The 19418-nt window shown below is 39.1% G+C and overlaps 1 protein-coding gene across 1 annotated transcript; it reads left to right on the forward strand.

The window, feature by feature from the left end:
* Positions 1 to 4890: 4890 nt before the first annotated feature.
* zpd (zona pellucida glycoprotein d) lies at positions 4891 to 17374 on the forward strand. The gene is made up of 8 exons (XM_063000095.1): positions 4891 to 4913; positions 7379 to 7488; positions 9502 to 9710; positions 9809 to 9966; positions 11557 to 11799; positions 13440 to 13644; positions 15740 to 15845; positions 17008 to 17374. Exons 1-8 carry the CDS (start codon positions 4906 to 4908, stop codon positions 17124 to 17126), a joined length of 1158 nt encoding a protein of 385 aa, XP_062856165.1. The 5' UTR covers positions 4891 to 4905; the 3' UTR covers positions 17127 to 17374.
* Positions 17375 to 19418: the final 2044 nt, after the last annotated feature.

Raw genomic sequence — 19418 nt, forward strand, 5'->3', positions numbered from 1 at the left:
TTGAACCCTGATTAATGGATTGTGTTTGGTTTGGAAAGGATTTCTTTGCTCGCCTTATTTAACGCAGACATCCCAAGTCTCCCGGAAGTTCCGGGAGTCTCCCGCATATACATAGCGGCTCTCTGATGCCCGCAAGTCAGATTAAATCTCCCGGAATTTAGAACGAGCGGCCAAGAACGACGCACACGCGCACGCGTACGCGTATTGAATCCGTTATCTGATATACAGGGGTTGGACAAAATAACTGAAACACCTGTCATTTTAGTGTGGGAGGTTTAATGGCTAAATTGGACCAGTCTGGTGGCCAATCTTCATTAATTGCACATTGCACCAGTAAGAGCAGAGTGTGAAGGTTCAATTAGCAGGGTAAGAGCACAGTTTTGCTCAAAATATTGCAATGCACACAACATTATGGGTGACATACCAGAGTTCAAAAGAGGACAAATTGTTGGTGCCAAGGACTACCGAACCATTCTGGAGGACCATGTGCATCCAATGGCGGTGCCGTGTATCAGGATGACAATGCACCAATACACACAGCAAGACTGGTGAAAGATTGGTTTGATGAACATGAAAGTGAAGTTGAACATCTCCCATGGCCTGCACAGTCACCAGATCTAAATATTATTGAGCCACTTTGGGGTGTTTTGGAGAAGCGAGTCAGGAAACGTTTTCCTCCACCAGCATCACGTAGTGACCTGGCCACTATCCTGCAAGAAGAATGGCTTAAAATCCCTCTGACCACTGTGCAGGACTTGTATATGTCATTTCCAAGACGAATTGACGCTGTATTGGCTGCAAAAGGAGGCCCTACACCATACTAATAAATTATTGTGGTCTAAAACCAGGTGTTTCAGTTATTTTGTCCAACCCCTGTACAATCTAGCGCACTGTGTAGGGAACATAAATCAATTGTCTAATATACTGTCTAGTGCACTATGTAGGGAACATAAATCCGTTACCCAGTGATAGCTCAGTGGGTAAGGTACTGGACTAGTAAACAGAAGGTTGCCGGTTCAAGCCCCGCCACCACCAAGTTGCCACTGTTTGGTCCCTGAGCAAGGCCCTTAACCCTCAATTGCTCATCTTGTTCCGCTCATTCTGTAAATCGCTTTGGATAAAAGCGTATGCTGAAAATGTAAATCTGATATACAATTTAGTGCACTATGTAGGGAACATAAATCAATTGTCTAATATACTGTCTAGTGCACTATGTAGGGAACATAAATCCGTTATCTGATATACAATTTAGTGCACTATGTAGGGAGCATAATTAATTATGTAATACACTATCTAGTGCACTATGTAGGGAACATAATTAATTATGTAATACACTATCTAGTGCACTATGTAAGGAACACAAATCATCATCTAGTTATACTTTCTAGTGCACTATGTAGTGAACATGAATGCATTATCTAATACACTATCTAGTGCACTATGTAGGGAACATAAATCCATGATCTGATATACAATCTAGTGCACTGTGTAGGGAACATAAACCAATTGTCTAATTCACTATCTAGTGCACTACATAGGGAACATAAATTCATATCTTAAATACTATCTAGTGCACTATGTAGGGAACATAAATCCGTTATCTGATATACAATTTAGTGCACTACATAAGGAACATAAATTCATATCTTAAATACTATCTAGTGCACTATGTAGGGAACATAAATCCGTTATCTGATATACAATTTAGTGCACTATGTAGGGAACCTAAATCCCTTAACTAATGCGCTACCTAAAGCATTATGTAAGAAACATAAGTCTATTATCTAGTACACTATCTAGTGCACTAAGTAAGGAACATAAATTCTTATCTAATATACAATCTAGTGCACTATGTGGGGTGGGGGGGCTCCATATATATATATATATATATATATATATTATATTATATATACAGTGTATCACAAAAGTGAGTACACCCCTCACATTTCTGCAGATATTTAAGTATATCTTTTCATGGGACAACACTGACAAAATGACACTTTGACACAATGAAAAGTAGTCTGTGTGCAGCTTATATAACAGTGTAAATTTATTCTTCCCTCAAAATAACTCAATATACAGCCATTAATGTCTAAACCACCGGCAACAAAAGTGAGTACACCCCTAAGAGACTACACCCCTTAATGTCCAAATTGAGCACTGCTTGTCATTTTCCCTCCAAAATGTCATGTGACTCGTTAATGTTACTAGGTCTCAGGTGTGCATAGGGAGCAGGTGTGTTCAATTTAGTAGTACAGCTCTCACACTCTCTCATACTGGTCACTGAAAGTTCCAACATGGCACCTCATGGCAAAGAACTCTCTGAGGATCTTAAAAGACGAATTGTTGCGCTACATGAAGATGGCCAAGGCTACAAGAAGATTGCCAACACCCTGAAACTGAGCTGCAGCACAGTGGCCAAGATCATCCAGCGTTTTAAAAGAGCAGGGTCCACTCAGAACAGACCTCGCGTTGGTCGTCCAAAGAAGCTGAGTGCACGTGCTCAGCGTCACATCCAACTGCTGTCTTTGAAAGATAGGCGCAGGAGTGCTGTCAGCATTGCTGCAGAGATTGAAAAGGTGGGGGGTCAGCCTGTCAGTGCTCAGACCATACACCGCACACTACATCAAATTGGTCTGCATGGCTGTCACCCCAGAAGGAAGCCTCTTCTGAAGTCTCTACACAAGAAAGCCCGCAAACAGTTTGCTGAAGACATGTCAACAAAGGACATGGATTACTGGAACCATGTCCTATGGTCTGATGAGACCAAGATTAATTTGTTTGGTTCAGATGGTCTCAAGCATGTGTGGCGGCAATCAGGTGAGGAGTACAAAGATAAGTGTGTCATGCTTACAGTCAAGCATGGTGGTGGGAATGCCATGGTCTGGGGCTGCATGAGTGCAGCAGGTGTTGGGGAGTTACATTTCATTGAGGGACACATGAACTCCAATATGTACTGTGAAATACTGAAGCAGAGCATGATCCCCTCCCTCCGGAAACTGGGTCGCAGGGCAGTGTTCCAGCATGATAATGACCCCAAACACACTTCTAAGACGACCACTGCTTTATTGAAGAGGCTGAGGGTAAAGGTGATGGACTGGCCAAGCATGTCTCCAGACCTAAACCCAATAGAACATCTTTGGGGCATCCTCAAGCGGAAGGTGGAGGAGCGCAAAGTCTCGAATATCCGCCAGCTCCGTGATGTCGTCATGGAGGAGTGGAAAAGCATTCCAGTGGCAACCTGTGAAGCTCTGGTAAACTCCATGCCCAGGAGAGTTAAGGCAGTTCTGGGAAATAATGGTGGCCACACAAAATATTGACACTTCAGGAACTTTCACTAAGGGGTGTACTCACTTTTGTTGCCGGTGGTTTAGACATTAATGGCTGTATATTGAGTTATTTTGAGGGAAGAATAAATTTACACTGTTATATAAGCTGCACACAGACTACTTTTCATTGTGTCAAAGTGTCATTTTGTCAGTGTTGTCCCATGAAAAGATATACTTAAATATCTGCAGAAATGTGAGGGGTGTACTCACTTTTGTGATACACTGTATATACTGTGCTTCCAGCTCCCTTGAGATCATTGACAAGCTCCTCCCGTGTAATTCTGGACTGACCTCACCTTTCTCAGAATCATTCTTACCCCACCAGGTGAGATCTTGCATGGAGCTCCAGAGTGAGGGTGATTGTGATCTTGTATTTCTTCCATTTTCGAATAATCGCACCAACAGTGGTCTCTTTCTCACCAAGCTTCTTGCTGATGGTCTTGTAGCCCATTCCAGCCTTGTGCAGGTCTACAATCTTGTCCCTGACGTCCTTTGATAGCTCTTTGGTCTTGCCCATGGTGGTCGAGAGATTTGAACGGAAGAAACTGATTCTGTGACAGGAGTCTTTTATACAGGGACAGGACTAATTTGTGTGCCTCATGGGCACATAACTGGTCTGTGGGGGTCAGAATTCTTGCTGGTTGGTAGGGGATCAAATACTTATTTCCCTTAATTAAATACAAATTAATTTATAACTTTTATTTAATGTTTTTTTCTGGATTTTTTGTTGATATTCTGTCTCTCTCTGTTAAAATAAACCTTCCATAAAAATTATAGACTGTTCAAGTCTTTGTAAGGGGGTAAACTTACAAAATCAGCAGGGGATCAAATATATACTGTGTATCACAAAAGTGAGTACACCCCTCACATTTCTGCAAATATTTTATTATATCTTTTCATGGGACAACACTATAGACATGAAACTTGAATATAACTTAGAGTAGTCAGTGTACAACTTGTATAGCAGTGTAGATTTACTGTCTTCTGAAAATAACTCAACACACAGCCATTAATGTCTAAATGGCTGGCAACATAAGTGAGTACACCCCACAGTGAACATGTCCAAATTGTGCCCAAAGTGTCAATATTTTGTGTGACCACCATTATTATCCAGCACTCCCTTAACCCTCCTGGGCATGGAATTCACCAGAGCTGCACAGGTTGCTACTGGAATCCTCTTCCACTCCTCCATGATGACATCACGGAGCTGGTGGATGTTAGACACCTTGAACTCCTCCACCTTCCACTTGAGGATGCGCCACAGGTGCTCAATTGGGTTTAGTCCATCACCTTTACCTTCAGCTTCCTCAGCAAGGCAGTTGTCATCTTGGAGGTTGTGTTTGGGGTCGTTATCCTGTTGGAAAACTGCCATGAGGCCCAGTTTTCGAAGGGAGGGGATCATGCTCTGTTTCAGAATGTCACAGTACATGTTGGAATTCATGTTTCCCTCAATGAACTGCAGCTCCCCAGTGCCAGCAACACTCATGCAGCCCAAGACCATGATGCTACCACCACCATGCTTGACTGTAGGCAAGATACAGTTGTCTTGGTACTTCTCACCAGGGCGCCGCCACACATGCTGGACACCATCTGAGCCAAACAAGTTTATCTTGGTCTCGTCAGACCACAGGGCATTCCAGTAATCCATGTTCTTGGACTGCTTGTCTTCAGCAAACTGTTTGCGGGCTTTCTTGTGCGTCAGCTTTCTTCTGGGATGACGACCATGCAGACCGAGTTGATGCAGTGTGCGGCGTATGGTCTGAGCACTGACAGGCTGACCTCCCACGTCTTCAACCTCTGCAGCAATGCTGGCAGCACTCATGTGTCTATTTTTTAAAGCCAACCTCTGGATATGACGCCGAACACGTGGACTTAACTTCTTTGGTCGACCCTGGCGAAGCCTGTTCCGAGTGGAACCTGTCCTGGAAAACCGCTGTATGACCTTGGCCACCATGCTGTAGCTCAGTTTCAGGGTGTTAGCAATCTCCTTATAGCCCAGGCCATCTTTGTGGAGAGCAACAATTCTATTTCTCACATCCTCAGAGAGTTCTTTGCCATGAGGTGCCATGTTGAATATCCAGTGGCCAGTATGAGAGAATTGTACCCAAAACACCAAATTTAACAGCCCTGCTCCCCATTTACACCTGGGACCTTGACACATGACACCAGGGAGGGACAACGACACATTTTGGCACAATTTGGACATGTTCACTGTGGGGTGTACTCACTTATGTTGCCAGCTATTTAGACATTAATGGCTGTGTGTTGAGTTATTTTCAGAAGACAGTAAATCTACACTGCTATACAAGCTGTACACTGACTACTCTAAGTTATATCCAAGTTTCATTTCTATAGTGTTGTCCCATGAAAAGATATAATGAAATATTTGCAGAAATGTGAGGGGTGTACTCACTTTTGTGATACACTGTATATATATATGTTTTTTTGCACTGGGGCCCATGAGCCAGTGGAGGCAGTGTGATGCTTTGGGCAATGTTCTGCTGGGAAACCGTGGGTCCTGCCATCCATGTGGATGTTACTTTGACACGTACCACCTACCTATAAGCATTGTTGCAGACCATGTACAACCTTTCATGTAAACAGTATTCCTTGATGGCTGTGGCCTCTTTCAGCAGGATAATGCGCCCTGTCACAAAGCAAAAGTGGTTCAGGAATGGTTTGAGGAGCACAACAACAAGTTCGAGGTGTTGACTTGGCCTCCAAATTCCCCAGATCTCAATCCAATTAAGTATCTGTGGGATGAGCTGGACAAACAAGTCTGATCCATGGAGGCCCCACCTCACAACTTACATGAGTTAAAGAATCTGTTGCTTATATCTTGGTGCCAGATACCACAGCACACCTTCAGGGGTCTAGTGGAGTCCGTGCCTCGATGGGTCAGGGCTGTTTTGGCAGCAAAAGTGGTATCAACACAATATTAGGAAGGTGGTCATAATGTTATGCCTAGTTGGTGTATTGGAAACTCAATAACCACCTTTAATTTGCTTCAGCTGTGATATATTATATAAACACCAGTTCCAAAATTACCTAAATAGCTAAAGTCAGAAGTTTACACACACTTGAAAGGACACATGAACGTGTTGAGATTTGTATTATTTCTGTGGGTAAATGATTGAAATAAATTTGATTTAAATGGTTTATTGTGGGTTTTCTCTCATTTTGCTGGGTCAAAATTATGCATTAGATACACAGAATAAAAGTTCTAAAATGGTCTTTAACTTTGTGGCATGGCCTCCTTATTTTCTTCATAGGTGAATGATGGACTATAGCTTGAGACTTTACCGTGGCTATATATAAGGCTACTTCAACTGCACCCATTAAAATACATGGAACAGTGGTCTTTTGAGAAGGCTAGAAAATAATCAAAAGGTCACTAAAACAGGTCTGTAATGAATTGAGGGCTTTTTTACTATGGGCTTAGGGGTTGTCCAGCTCCAGCTTTTTATTCCATGTATCTGCAACAACAGATGCAGTTGAACCAAAACTTGACAATTTGCCCCCACCTTTTTAACCCTGCATTAGGGGTGGGTGTGTCATTGTTCTAGCTTTCCATTTGGAAATTGGGAAGTGCTAGTTGCACTTGAATGCACCGTAGTCAGTATCAGGTGTTGATGATTAAGACTAATAAGCGCTCACAGTAAACTTATTTCTATCTAGTGCTTGTTCTCCTCGAGACTTTCAGATTAAATCTAAATTATATGTAATATTAAAGTTCATAACAAATAAAACATTAAATCAAGATAATCTTAAAATAAATTAGCATTTATGGCCCAGAATAAGAACTTAAAGCTGTTCTCTATGTTGGTGTGTCATTCAGGATCATTAATGATGAATTATTAACCTTTATTTCAGGCTGCATAATTTATTTACAATGTCTATTGTAATTTGTGTTATAGGCCTCCGCATTACCTGCAGTGCTTTTTCTGTGCACGATTGAGCATATTTTTGGTAAGCAAATATTTATCATATTTAAAAATGAAACAGTTGTGTTGGTTTATGATCTACTGAGATGTCTGTTGTGTTAAATCAGGAATATGTGAGATATCTCACTGTGTGGATGGGAGCCGGTGCATTATATCAAAAGATGGAGAAAGCTGTAAGTGTGCTGCTGGGTATTTTGGAGATCTCTGTAATCAAGGTAATTCACTACATTCTTTAGTAATTGCTGTTTCTACTAAGTGTTCTGTAAATTAACCTTTAGAATGTATTGAATCTAAGATATATGGTGCTTAACTGGGGCCTAAGAGTATTATAAGGTGGCTAGACTTTGAGATGGGCAATATGCTTTCTGCATATTTTTTAATGAATAATTACATACGGCCAAAATTTAAACTAGTATAATTATATATTTGTAAAAACTTCATCTATCCAGTAAGTTTTTTTTTTTGTTTTTTTTTACCACAAAGCTGGTTATATATTGGCCTGAACACATGCTGGGTTTAATGAATTATTAATCTTGCTAGTTGACCACTTTACCAAATGTTGGTTTTAATGGACATCTGCCTCTTAGATGCAATGTAAAGGTTACTTTATCACTCATGTTCCAGCAGCTTTTAATTCATAACAGACCTGTTTTGGTGGTTCCTAATCATCTGTGACTATGTGGGAATATTACCTTTAGTACATAGGCAAATCTGGGTTCTTTCCATTGGTTTGGGCTTGTTGTCCTGTTGCAGGTGAAGACAGAGCATTCCCTGCTGACACACAAGTATACTTACTCCTAAACACACATACTCACATATTTAATTGCACACATACTAACCTACACTGTGACACATAATTACTCACATATGTATATACACACTCATATGAACATACACACACACAACCAACACAGTCTTGTTCCCTGGACTCTGACAACTTCAACACATACAACTGCTTAGTGATTGTATTACTTGCATCTTTGCACAATATTGCATTTTTTGCACCTTATTCTTTTATATCTCTGCTGCTATAAAAACCTTACACTGCTGTATAGCTGTGTAACTGTATATCAGAATATTGTTTTTACCTTACCTATCATTTACTTAGTACCATGTACTGGCCATTACTACATGTATGTCTAGTTTTGTCTCCCTTAATTACTTTTTAGATTAGAAATGTCTTTTGTATTTATTGTACTGTTGTTTATCTGCACTGTGTATATTATACACTGATCAGCCATAACATTAAAACCACCTCCTTGTTTCTACACTCACTGTCTGTTATCAGCTCCACTTACCATATAGAAGCACTTTGTAGTTCCACAATTACTGACTGTAGTCCATCTGTTTCTCTGCATGCTTTGTTAGCCCCCTTTCATGCTGTTCTTCAATGGTCAGGACTCTCCCAAGACCACCACAGAGCAGGTATTATTTGGGTGAAAACAGGTTAAAAACGTATGTAGAGTAATAGGTGGGCTACAGTCAGTAACTGCAGAACTATAAAACTCTTACAATAAAACTCTTGAATCTCTTGATTAAAGTGCTTCTATATGGTAAGTGGAGCTGATAAAATGGACCGTGAGTGTAGAAACAAGAAGTGTTTTAATGTTATGGTTGATCAGTGTATTGTCTTGCACTTTTTGTTCTGTGTTGCACCCTGGTCCTGACGGAACGTTGTATTGTTTCAATATGTACTTGTATATAGCTCAATTTACAATAAAGCCTCTCTGTGATCCAAGCTTTGTGGAACATGTAGATGGTATTGTGTACACTGCAGGTTGTTAACCTTGGCCTCTTTTACCTCTTCCAGCATTGTACACTGTGCTCTTTGTAGAGCGACCTAGAGAATGTAGCAATAGTAAATAAATTCTTCCACTGATTAACATTCAGAATTTAAGAAATGCTATTGTAGTAATGTCCAGCTTCATTACAATTCTTTTGTTAAGCCACTCTAAAATTGATTTTCATAAAGATTTCTGAGACAAACTCATCTTTCTTAGGCTGAGCAAGAGGCTGAGCAAGCTACTACAACCCAACAAAGTATCCAATGTATGAAGACAGGTTTTTTAGTACTGTTGTATGTAATGGAATTGCAACATTGGCCTGTTTGTAAAATTGCCATGCATTGCTACTTTTAAATAAGTTACAGTATCTTTAAAGTTTTTTTAGCTTCAACAAACTGCAAGTAACTTCATCATAATCACACAATTCAACATTTCCCTTTAAAGATGTGATGATGAATGTAGTGTGTGGAAAAGATTACATCACCATCTCAGTGAACAAAGACTTTTTTGAATACTACAATGTGCCCCATGAATCGGTTCACTTGTCCAACCCCGACTGCCAGGCCAAGAAGAAGGTGATCGCTGGCGTTGTGTATTACACAGTGAGAACACAGACGGAGAAGTCTGAGATCTGTAGTGGTCAGTCTGTTGAGGTATGGGGGGCATCTGCTCCCTTTTTCAGACTTTGTCACTGTTTATTATCTATAGCGGTGTATTCGTAATCACACTGGTAATGTTTTCTTCCCTACAGACGAACATCACTCATATTGTACATTCACTGGTGCTGGTGTCAGAAGCACAAGTGTACAAGAATATTGTGAGAGAGCCAGTGATAAAGATCGAGTACAAGTGTGCATACCCGTATATACGCAGTGTCAGCCTGCCCTTCCCTGTCCTTCCTTTATTAAGGTAGTGCGGTCATAACCATTAGCCAATAAATAGTACTGACTCATTTACATAATAAAAAAAAATAATGATGGGTATGTTGCTAACCCAAACTTATATAAGTTTACTTTACACTAACACTAATCATCCATTCCTCAGACTATCCTTTATAATAATACAGTTGCATAAATGTTTGGAGACCTCTGGTTAAATTCCATGTTTTGTGGATCTTCTGTCCAGAGCCATGACCTCTACCTGATTGAACACCTTTTGGATGAGCTAGAATGAATCAGTACCTGACCTCACAAATGTCCTTTTAACTGAAAGGGGAAATAGCCCATAGACACACTCCAAAATCTGTTGTCTGGAAAGAGATGAAGACGGGGGCAACCTCATAATAATGTCAATGTTTTTAGAATAGGATGCCCAATAGGCTACATGTCTACATACTTTTGGCTCTTTAAAGGAAACAAAGAAATTAACTTTTTACCTGCAGATGTTTGTGCGACTTACGTGCCACCCCATCTCTGATCTGTGTATACGCCAAGGCCATTATCACGATATATTTGGGGGGAGGGGGGGGCAAATGATAAATAAACATATTGCTATCACTAGCTTTATGTAATCTAAGGATCTGTCAGTGTTCCATCAGTTCCCACCTGATATGATAGGTATGTTTTAGAATGGCAGGAACCGTCCCGCCTGCCTCCTTGGTAAATTTGGTCCCCCCAATGGTCAGTTAATACAAAAAAGTATTTGGACACCATGAGCTTGTTTGACATCCCACTTTAAAAACAAATGGTTAAAATATAATGACATCTATGTGATCTTCTCAGCTGTAAGTGAAGCCACTCTTCTGAGAAGGCTTCTCACAAGGCTTTAACGTGTGTGGGAATTTGTCCCTATTTAGTCAAAAGAGCATTTGTATGCCTGGGCACTGATGTTGGTCAAGGAAGCCTTAATTGAGCCACTTCATCACAAAGTAGTTCAGTAGGACTGAGGTCAGCCTCACAGCAAGAAGGTCCTGGGTTCGATCCCCAGGTGGGGCAGTCCGGGTCCTTTCTGTGTGGAGTTTGCATGTTCTCCCCGTGTCTGCGTGGGTTTCCTCCGGGTGCTCGGGTTTCCTCCCACAGTCCAAAGACATGCAAGTGAGGTGAATTGGAGATACTAAATTGCCAATGAGTAACTACCGTGTCTGTCATGAATGTAACCAACAGTGTAAAACATGACGTTAAAATCCTAATAAACAAACGTCTTTATAGACCTTGTGTTATAGTGGGTGTTTGAATAACTGAAAGTATTTTTTAAAACACTTTACAAAAGTAAACATCCAGTGACAAACCATAAATTCATTGCTTTTTTTAAAAGTCTGTGAAGGATGTTTAAGGAAAAAACTGCTTTCTTAAATTTTGTAAATTCTTCAGTATCACCACCATGTTCTTAGCCTAAATTTTAGTTATGCACTATATTATGGTTTTTTGATATCATGGTGAAATAGCTTTTATTTGCTGTATTGATTACAGCTTGTTCTAGCAGAACCCAAACAGATCCTTGTGTTCTGGATTACAGCTTGTTCTTGTTGATGTTTCTGTAATATTCTTGTCTGGTACACAGTGAGAAGGTGCTGCGGGTGGATGAGCAGGACGTGAAGGTAGAAATGAGTGTGTATAAGGATGAGGGGTACACTGAGGTCTTCAGCAGCATTCCCACCATGCACTTCAGAGACAGGGTGTTTGTACAGGTCAGCGTAACTTGGCCAGCAGACTTCTTCAATTTGAGAGTGGATGAGTGCTGGGCAACCCAGACTCCCAAACCTAACGATACCTCCAGCCTTTCTCACACGCTGCTGCTGAATGGGTGAGCTGTCCAGCCATGTCGCTTTGATGCTTAATCCAGAATGTTTTGTTATATTGCAATCACATTGTTTTCACTCTGTTAAAGCCACCACTGCTTTACAGAGTCCAACATAAGAAATAGCCATTTCTGTGCAATTTGTTTTCCCAGACTGATCTTCACTTTTATTAGGGAGAATTACTCAGAAGAGTGTAAGGTTATCTGTCTGTGCATTGAAGCTGAGGTGGAATAGAATTACTGAGCTAATTCATAACTCAAATCATGCAAGCTGGTCCACATCTGAACAACTAAAAATAAAGTTAGTTCAGTTTTGAGGGGACTGATCACAGTCTTGACTTAAACCTAATAGATACATACACCGATTAAGTATAACATTAAAACCACCTCTTTGTTTCTAAACTCACTGTCCATTTTATCAGCTCCATTTATCATATAGAAGCACTTTGTAGTTCTACAATTACTGAACTAGAGCCGAGATTCTGAACTCCTCAGTTCGAAACTCGGCGTTGCCAACGGTAAATTGGGAGAAAATGCATGAAAATGCATAAATAAAATAGTAAAAAAAAAAAAAAATAGTAATAAGTTAGGAAGGTAAGGTTTAAAATAAACGTTCATTAAAACATGTTTATGTTGCTTGATCTTTTTATGATGGAACAGTAATGTACCAAAATGCCCCAACTATCATTTTTTTATTATTTATTTAAACTACAGTGTACCCTTGAGTTACGAACGGTTTACCATACGAACATTTCGGGTTACGAACGATCTTTTTCAACTTAAGGTACGAACAAATTTCAGATTACGAACAGAAATTCGCGAAACACGTGATGTCACGAACAAGTTGACTCCAACCGTCTCTCTCTATATATATACACAGTATATATACAGTGAGCGAACATTCGGACAGTGGACGGTGTTTTTCCGGTGTTTTCTTTATATTTTGTAAAATTCAATATTAAAATGTCCCCAAAGAAGCTGCAGAGAAAGCACCGTGCTGAGAAAATGAAAAAATCACTATTTGTTGTGTTATGTAATTACTCCTGCCAGTAGCTGTCACTGTGTATCAGACAGAGGGGACAGTGAGTGAGAGAGAAGAAGGAATTCGGCTCAGTAAAGTATTCTTTCTTTCGTGCGATTACACCTACAAAATACAACGCTATTGAAATAAAGAAGGAAATATGAGAGACATATGAGAGTTATTGCTGTTTCTGGTAGATACATTTTATATAAAAAGAAGGAAATGTATTATGGTGTATGGTACAGCACACATACTGTACTGAAATGTGATATGCGTTATGTACAGTACTACTGTGTTTATTATTGTTACAGTATTATCTATTCTATAATTTAAGATTTAAGGGAAAATATACTTGTATTTATAACAAAAAAGACAATTTAAGAGAAAGGTTAGGTAAGGGGTGGTTTGGGAGGTCTGGCACGGATTAATTCTATTTACATTATTTCTTATGGGAAAAATAGATTTAACTAACAAACATTTTGACTTAAGAACAGCCCTTTGGAACAATAATTGTGGGGTTTTTTTTGTTAGTTTTTTGGTCATTTAGATTTTTTTATGAGTTTGTATTGTGATACACCAAAATAAACACTTGACTAAACCCATTTTCTTCTCATCCTATTTCCAGATGTGCAGATGATGAAACTGTATCATTTCTAACTGAATCTGTTCAGAATCCAAATGGTACAGAGGCTCAGGAGGGAGAAAACGGTGTGGCTTCCACAGTGCGCTTCTCCTTTGAGATGTTTCGTTTTGTGATGGAGCCTCATGAGCTCTACCTGCACTGTGCTGTGTATCTCTGTATCCGGGATCTCGAAGACTCTTGTGTTCCTGTAAGCTATCAAAACTTTCTACACTTACAGCTGAAGTCAAAATGTTTGATAAACTTGATACAGGTTCTGCAATCGTTCTTTTTCTGTGACTGTGGAAATCGTCTAGGTCAAAGACATACATAACCTCCTCACTCCTAATGTCCAGTATACTGGACATTTTTTTTCTGGGTTTTATAACTCGACAGGAAGTTTTACTTTGTTACACTCACTTTTAGACACTCCAACACAACTCTGTCTTTCTACTGGTTGGTCAAAGACATTGAAATTTTTTTTTAAGCTTCTTGAAAAAAGACCCGAAGATGGCAGCTGTTGAGAAAGACGCTTGTTGCCTCCGTGACCGAACAAAACATACGTTTTTATCTATTAATGTGCACATATAACCAAAGTGTTTTAGAAATGATGTATTTTTAGAAGGTTTTTGTAATGATTGGTAACAATGTAAGCGATGAATATGTATTTACGCATACTTAAATTTCGAGCAAATGTTTTATGTCCAGCCAGCTGGACATTTGGATTTAACGTATTGAATGTTGTTTAGTTTGTCATGCTAACTATGAATTAGAAGATGTGCATCAGTATTACTTTTTGCATTTTTCGTGCTGTACATATCTTTTTCGTGTATGTTAAGGGCTGACAGTAGATGAGGTGCTTAAATTACTAGATGATAGTAATAGACTGCAGTGTTGAGAGTAGTGGGATGAATATCAACAGGACAGTGATAGGGAGTCAAGTGATTCTAAGCCAAGATGTTAGATGCAGTGGGGCAGAGCACTTGCCAGTGGTGGATAGTGATAGCACCAGCTTTCAGAGGTGCAGAAACCCTGGCTGCACCAAAAAATCAAGCATAAGATGTTTAAAATGTAATGTATTTCTTTGCATTCAAGTTGAACGAAACTGCTTTTATGAGTTCCACACAAGGTCCCGTTAAAAAAAGAAAAGAAAAACTCAAAGCTGAAATGCAAAAGGTTTTGATTTGAATAATTTAGATATCATTTATTTTCAAAATATTTATATTGAAAGATAGATGTGTGGATAATTTAAAATTTAAAATTAATATTCACAAACTGAATATTCTGTTTTATGTTTTAGTAATGTTCCTTGTTTTTAAAATATATCTATAAAGGGAAAGTTTGTTTATAAGAAAAGGGGAAATTAACACAGCTAAATGTTTTAATTAAAAAGTTTGAGTTTTCATTTTTAAGGTTTGAGTTTTTAAAATTAAAAGTTTTAAATTAAATATTTAAAATATTCATATAAATAATTAAAATGTAAATTTTAACTTCTGTATAAACTAGTATATGCTTTTTAATATTATAAACATGTATGACATTATGCCATAAATGTACAATACTTGATATGTTATAATGGTAATAATAATATGTAAATTTTTTCAGAATCTTGCACATTTCATGCTCTTAATTCCAAATGTCCAGTATACTGGACACTAAATAACTCACAGTCCCCAAGCAAAATTTCTTTTTTTTTTTGTATAATGTCATTTAAAAGGCTGAAATGAACAAGAGTTGTTACAGGATATTGTTTGTTTTCAAAGCGTCCAATCTCGGGGGTGAGGAGGATAAAGCACACCTATATAATCACTAGTATAAGTTTTTTCACCTAATTTATCCACTTTTAATTGCCTGTAACAAATATAATAATGGATATGTCTAAACTTATATTATATTGAACACAGTCATGGACAATTTTGTATCTCCAGTTCACCTCACTTGCATGTCTTTGGACTGTGGGAGGAAACCAGAGCTCCCAGAGGAAACCCACGCAGATACGGGGATAACATGCAAACTCCACACAGAAAGGACCCAGACCGCCCCACCTAGGGATCGAACTTATCTTTTGGGTTGTTTTTCTTTTGGAAACTTACAATAAACAAATTTGTCTGTTTGCTGGACAAAAATGTGTTAATCATTTAGTTCATTCAGGGGGGAAAACAACACTTGTAGAAAAATCCAAAACTGTCTCTTAGTGTGTGTAACCTTTTGGCTTTGACTTTATACTTAACTCTAATAGATCACACTAAGTCTGTAATAATAGATGGAACTGGGAGTTTTGACCGTAATTCTGAATTCTTTTTCAGGAATGTAAATCCATCATTAAAAGAGAGGCTGCAAGGAATGAATCTCCTCAAGGTATACTTTCTTATGGACCCATCAAAATAGAAGTACCAGAGCGGCCAAAGTATGGTAAGTGTGTTGTGTTTATAGCCACAGAATTCTCATTTCTGATAGGCTAGTGGGTGTTTAACATAATTTACCACACCAAACGGGTACAGATCTTTAACAATTAGTTTGGTGCGTCATGCAAACCTCATTTCCACGAAAGTTGGAACAGTGTGTAAAATGCTAATAAATCTAATAAATTCTCTTTGACCATGTATTAAACTGAAAGCAGTACAAACACTTGTGTACCTTGTGAACTTTGTTTTTTTTTTTTTTAGTAAACTTCATCTCAAGTTTGATGCTTGCATGGTTTTTACAGCTTCATGTTCACATAATCTAAAGACACTAATGAGTGCACTGAAAATATTTTACTATTTTGGTCATGCAAATCTTCAGCTGCAACATTCATATTTTGTGCTTTATTAAGTCCATCATCCCCCCTCAACATAACAAAGCATAGACTGTACAGTGGGGCCTCAATTTAACGGATTTGGGATTTAACTGACAAAATCTGGAAAACTAAATGCCCGGTCCGATTGTTTAAAATTCCAGCGAGAAGTGTATCAAGACCAGTAGTTCAGGAATTGTCCACTAGCCGGCGCACGTCTCTCTGTTTACATTAGTGGTAGGTTTTATTTAGTCGGGTGGCTTGCTTTGTTCTCGCCTTTTTCTCAGTGTTTTATGCTTCATTTTTGCATGTTTAGTGCTTAGTTATGCACCAGCACTGCTCCAGTAGACCCCAGCAGTGCTTCAGACTCAGAATAATAGATACTCTGAGTTACATAGATAGATAGATAGATAGATAGATAGATAGATAGATAGATAGATAGATAGATAGATAGATAGATAGATAGATAGATAGATACTTTATTTATCCCGAAGGAAATTATTGAAAAAAAACTATATCATGGCAAAAAAACTTTTTTACCACCCCCCCCCCACTTCTTTGGTCCGTTAAATGGAGGTTCCAGTGTACTTACAAAAAGGTGTAATAAAAGAATCTTGACCTCCTGTCATTTTGCTGAAATATAGAACAAACTGGATTTATAAATCACTTTTCTAAATGCATTCTCCAAATAAATTGTATTTTGAATCCCTTTTTTGGAATTGGTGTTTATATATTTACTTTTCCTTGCCTACTTCTGTTTGATTTTAGCCTTACTGTATTTGCTTTGTGTTTCTGTAGATGTACTATTGATGGTGGTGCTGCCTGTGGCTGTGGCATGGATCCTGGCACTTTTTCTCCTCATCCTAATTGCCCTTGCCAAGGCAATCCACAAACGCCTGCCTCCCGAGTCACCTTAAAAACTATAAACTTGTAAATGTATTTAAAATGTGTACAATAGGTGTATGTACAGAGTAGATCTTCTGTACATTCGTATTACGTGCTGCTGCAATCTGAGCAATAAGCTAATGATTTACACAATATGAACAGCAGATGGCAGTGATGAGTAATGTTTTGTGTTGGATTTATTTGCAACTTGATTTATAATACCGTGTTTACTGAGCGTAAAATATTAAAGAAATAACATTGCCTGTGATACTTTTCCTGTTGCCCACTTTCACAATGACAATCTGTGTATTAAATGCTTAATAAACAACTTACAAAATCACACACACATCTGGCTTCCACCAGGTTTAAGAGTTGGCTTTGGGTTGCCAGACTGAGGTTTTTCCCACTTCTCTTAATAAACTCTTCTCTAATTTCCAAGGGTGCCAATAATAGACAGATAGTTATAGAAAATATTTTCTGTGGGAGTAAAGATTATATTAAAATACAGTAACTTCCGGTATTAAGCTGTTGCCCACAGATACTGTTTAATGATCTTGTTTGGCCCAGATTTACAAAGGGGGCAAATTCAGAAAAAAAGTTGTTTTTTCTATGGTTGCCAGCACTAACAATATGACGTAATTGCAACATAATTACTCACAGCTCCAATGATACAAAAGTGCTCTACTTTCAAATGTTATTATTGTAGTGTTTGTCTTAGATTACTGGTTCTCAATCACCACCTCTAATTATCATCAATACCATCAACCTTAAAGTACCATCAATAACATGCACCACACACACTTGTACACATACTCCAACATGCGTGTTGAGCATGTCTCATTTTGTACAAGGGAAAAGCTTTTTTTTAGGGTTGTCATAGATATTAAATTGTGTTACCATTTAAGGCTTTTGATGCTTGTGAAAACTAGTAATAATACTAATAAGTAATGTTTGTTTTTTTTGTTGTAAATGTGGATCTTGGAAGGAAATTTTGAAAGTATCAACCTGACAATCACACAATCTCTGTCCAACGTTGTGTTCAAGTTGTTAATGTTGGCACCATAATCACATAATATCCTTATTTACAACATTTCAAATATGTTACATTGTCGCTCAGGTGACGCAGCGGTAAAAACACACGCTGTTCACCAGAGCTGAGATCTCGAATACATCGTATCGAATCTTGGCTCTGCCTGCCGGCTGAGGCTGAGCGGCCACATAAACAACGATTGGTCTGTTGTTCAGATAGGGCCAGAATTAAGCCGGAGAGGGACTCTCTCAGACTAGTGTGATTACGATCTCTGCGGGCTGGTTGGTGGTGCCTGCACAGAGATGGGAAAGGAGTGTGGTAGAGGGTGTGGCTCTCCGTACACAGCGTTGTACTGCACTGCACTTGTCAAGTGTAGGTGATAAGATGTTTGATTGCTGTGCAAGTGTTGGAGGGGGCGTGGAGCAGCCTCGTCCTCCCCAATCAGGAGCGGGGACCAGCATTAGTGAGAGTATGATTGATGGGCAGAAACTGGATGCGCTAATGTGGGAGAAAAGGGGGGGGGGGTGTGGAATGTTACATTCAGTACTGCCACATCATTACTAAAAAGGTAAAACAGTACAGGTCAAAATTAATTGTCATTGTTTTTTCCAAGCCTCACAGCAAGAAGGTCCTTCCTGATCCCCAGGTGGGTGGTCTGGGTCCTTTCTGTGAGGAGTTTGCATGTTCTCTCCGTGTCTGCGTGGGTTTCCTCCTGGAGCTCCAGTTTCCTCCTACAGTCCAAAGATGTGCAAGTGAGATGTATCAAACACTAAATTGTCCGTGACTGTGTTTGATGTGACCGTGTGGACTGATGAGCCTCGTGTAATGAGTGACTGCTGTTCCTGTCATGAATTTGGCCAGGGTGTGAAACATGACGTTAAAATCCTAATAAACAAACAAACGTTTGCTGACACGTTGTAAAACAGTGCAGGTCAAAATTGATTGTCAGTTTTTTTTCCAAGCCTCACAGCAAGAACTTGTGAACTGGGTTCGATCCCCAGGTGGGGCGGTCTGGGTCCTTTCTGTGAGAAGTTTGCATGTTTTCCCTGTGTCTGCGTGGGTTCTGGTTTCCTCCCACAGTCCAAAGACGTGCAAGTGAGATGAATTGGAGATACAAAATTGACCCTGTTTGACAATGTCAGCTTGTGAACTAATGAATCTTGTGTAACAAGCAACTACCATTTCTGTCATAAATGTAACCAAGGTGTGTAAAACATGAGGTTAAAATCCTAATAAATAAATAATATTAGGGAACTTAATAAATCTTTGGATGTCAGTTTAAGCCTCAGATTAA

This window comes from Trichomycterus rosablanca, chromosome 8 (assembly GCF_030014385.1).
Source record: "Trichomycterus rosablanca isolate fTriRos1 chromosome 8, fTriRos1.hap1, whole genome shotgun sequence".
In the NCBI taxonomy this organism is placed as follows: domain Eukaryota; kingdom Metazoa; phylum Chordata; class Actinopteri; order Siluriformes; family Trichomycteridae; genus Trichomycterus; species Trichomycterus rosablanca.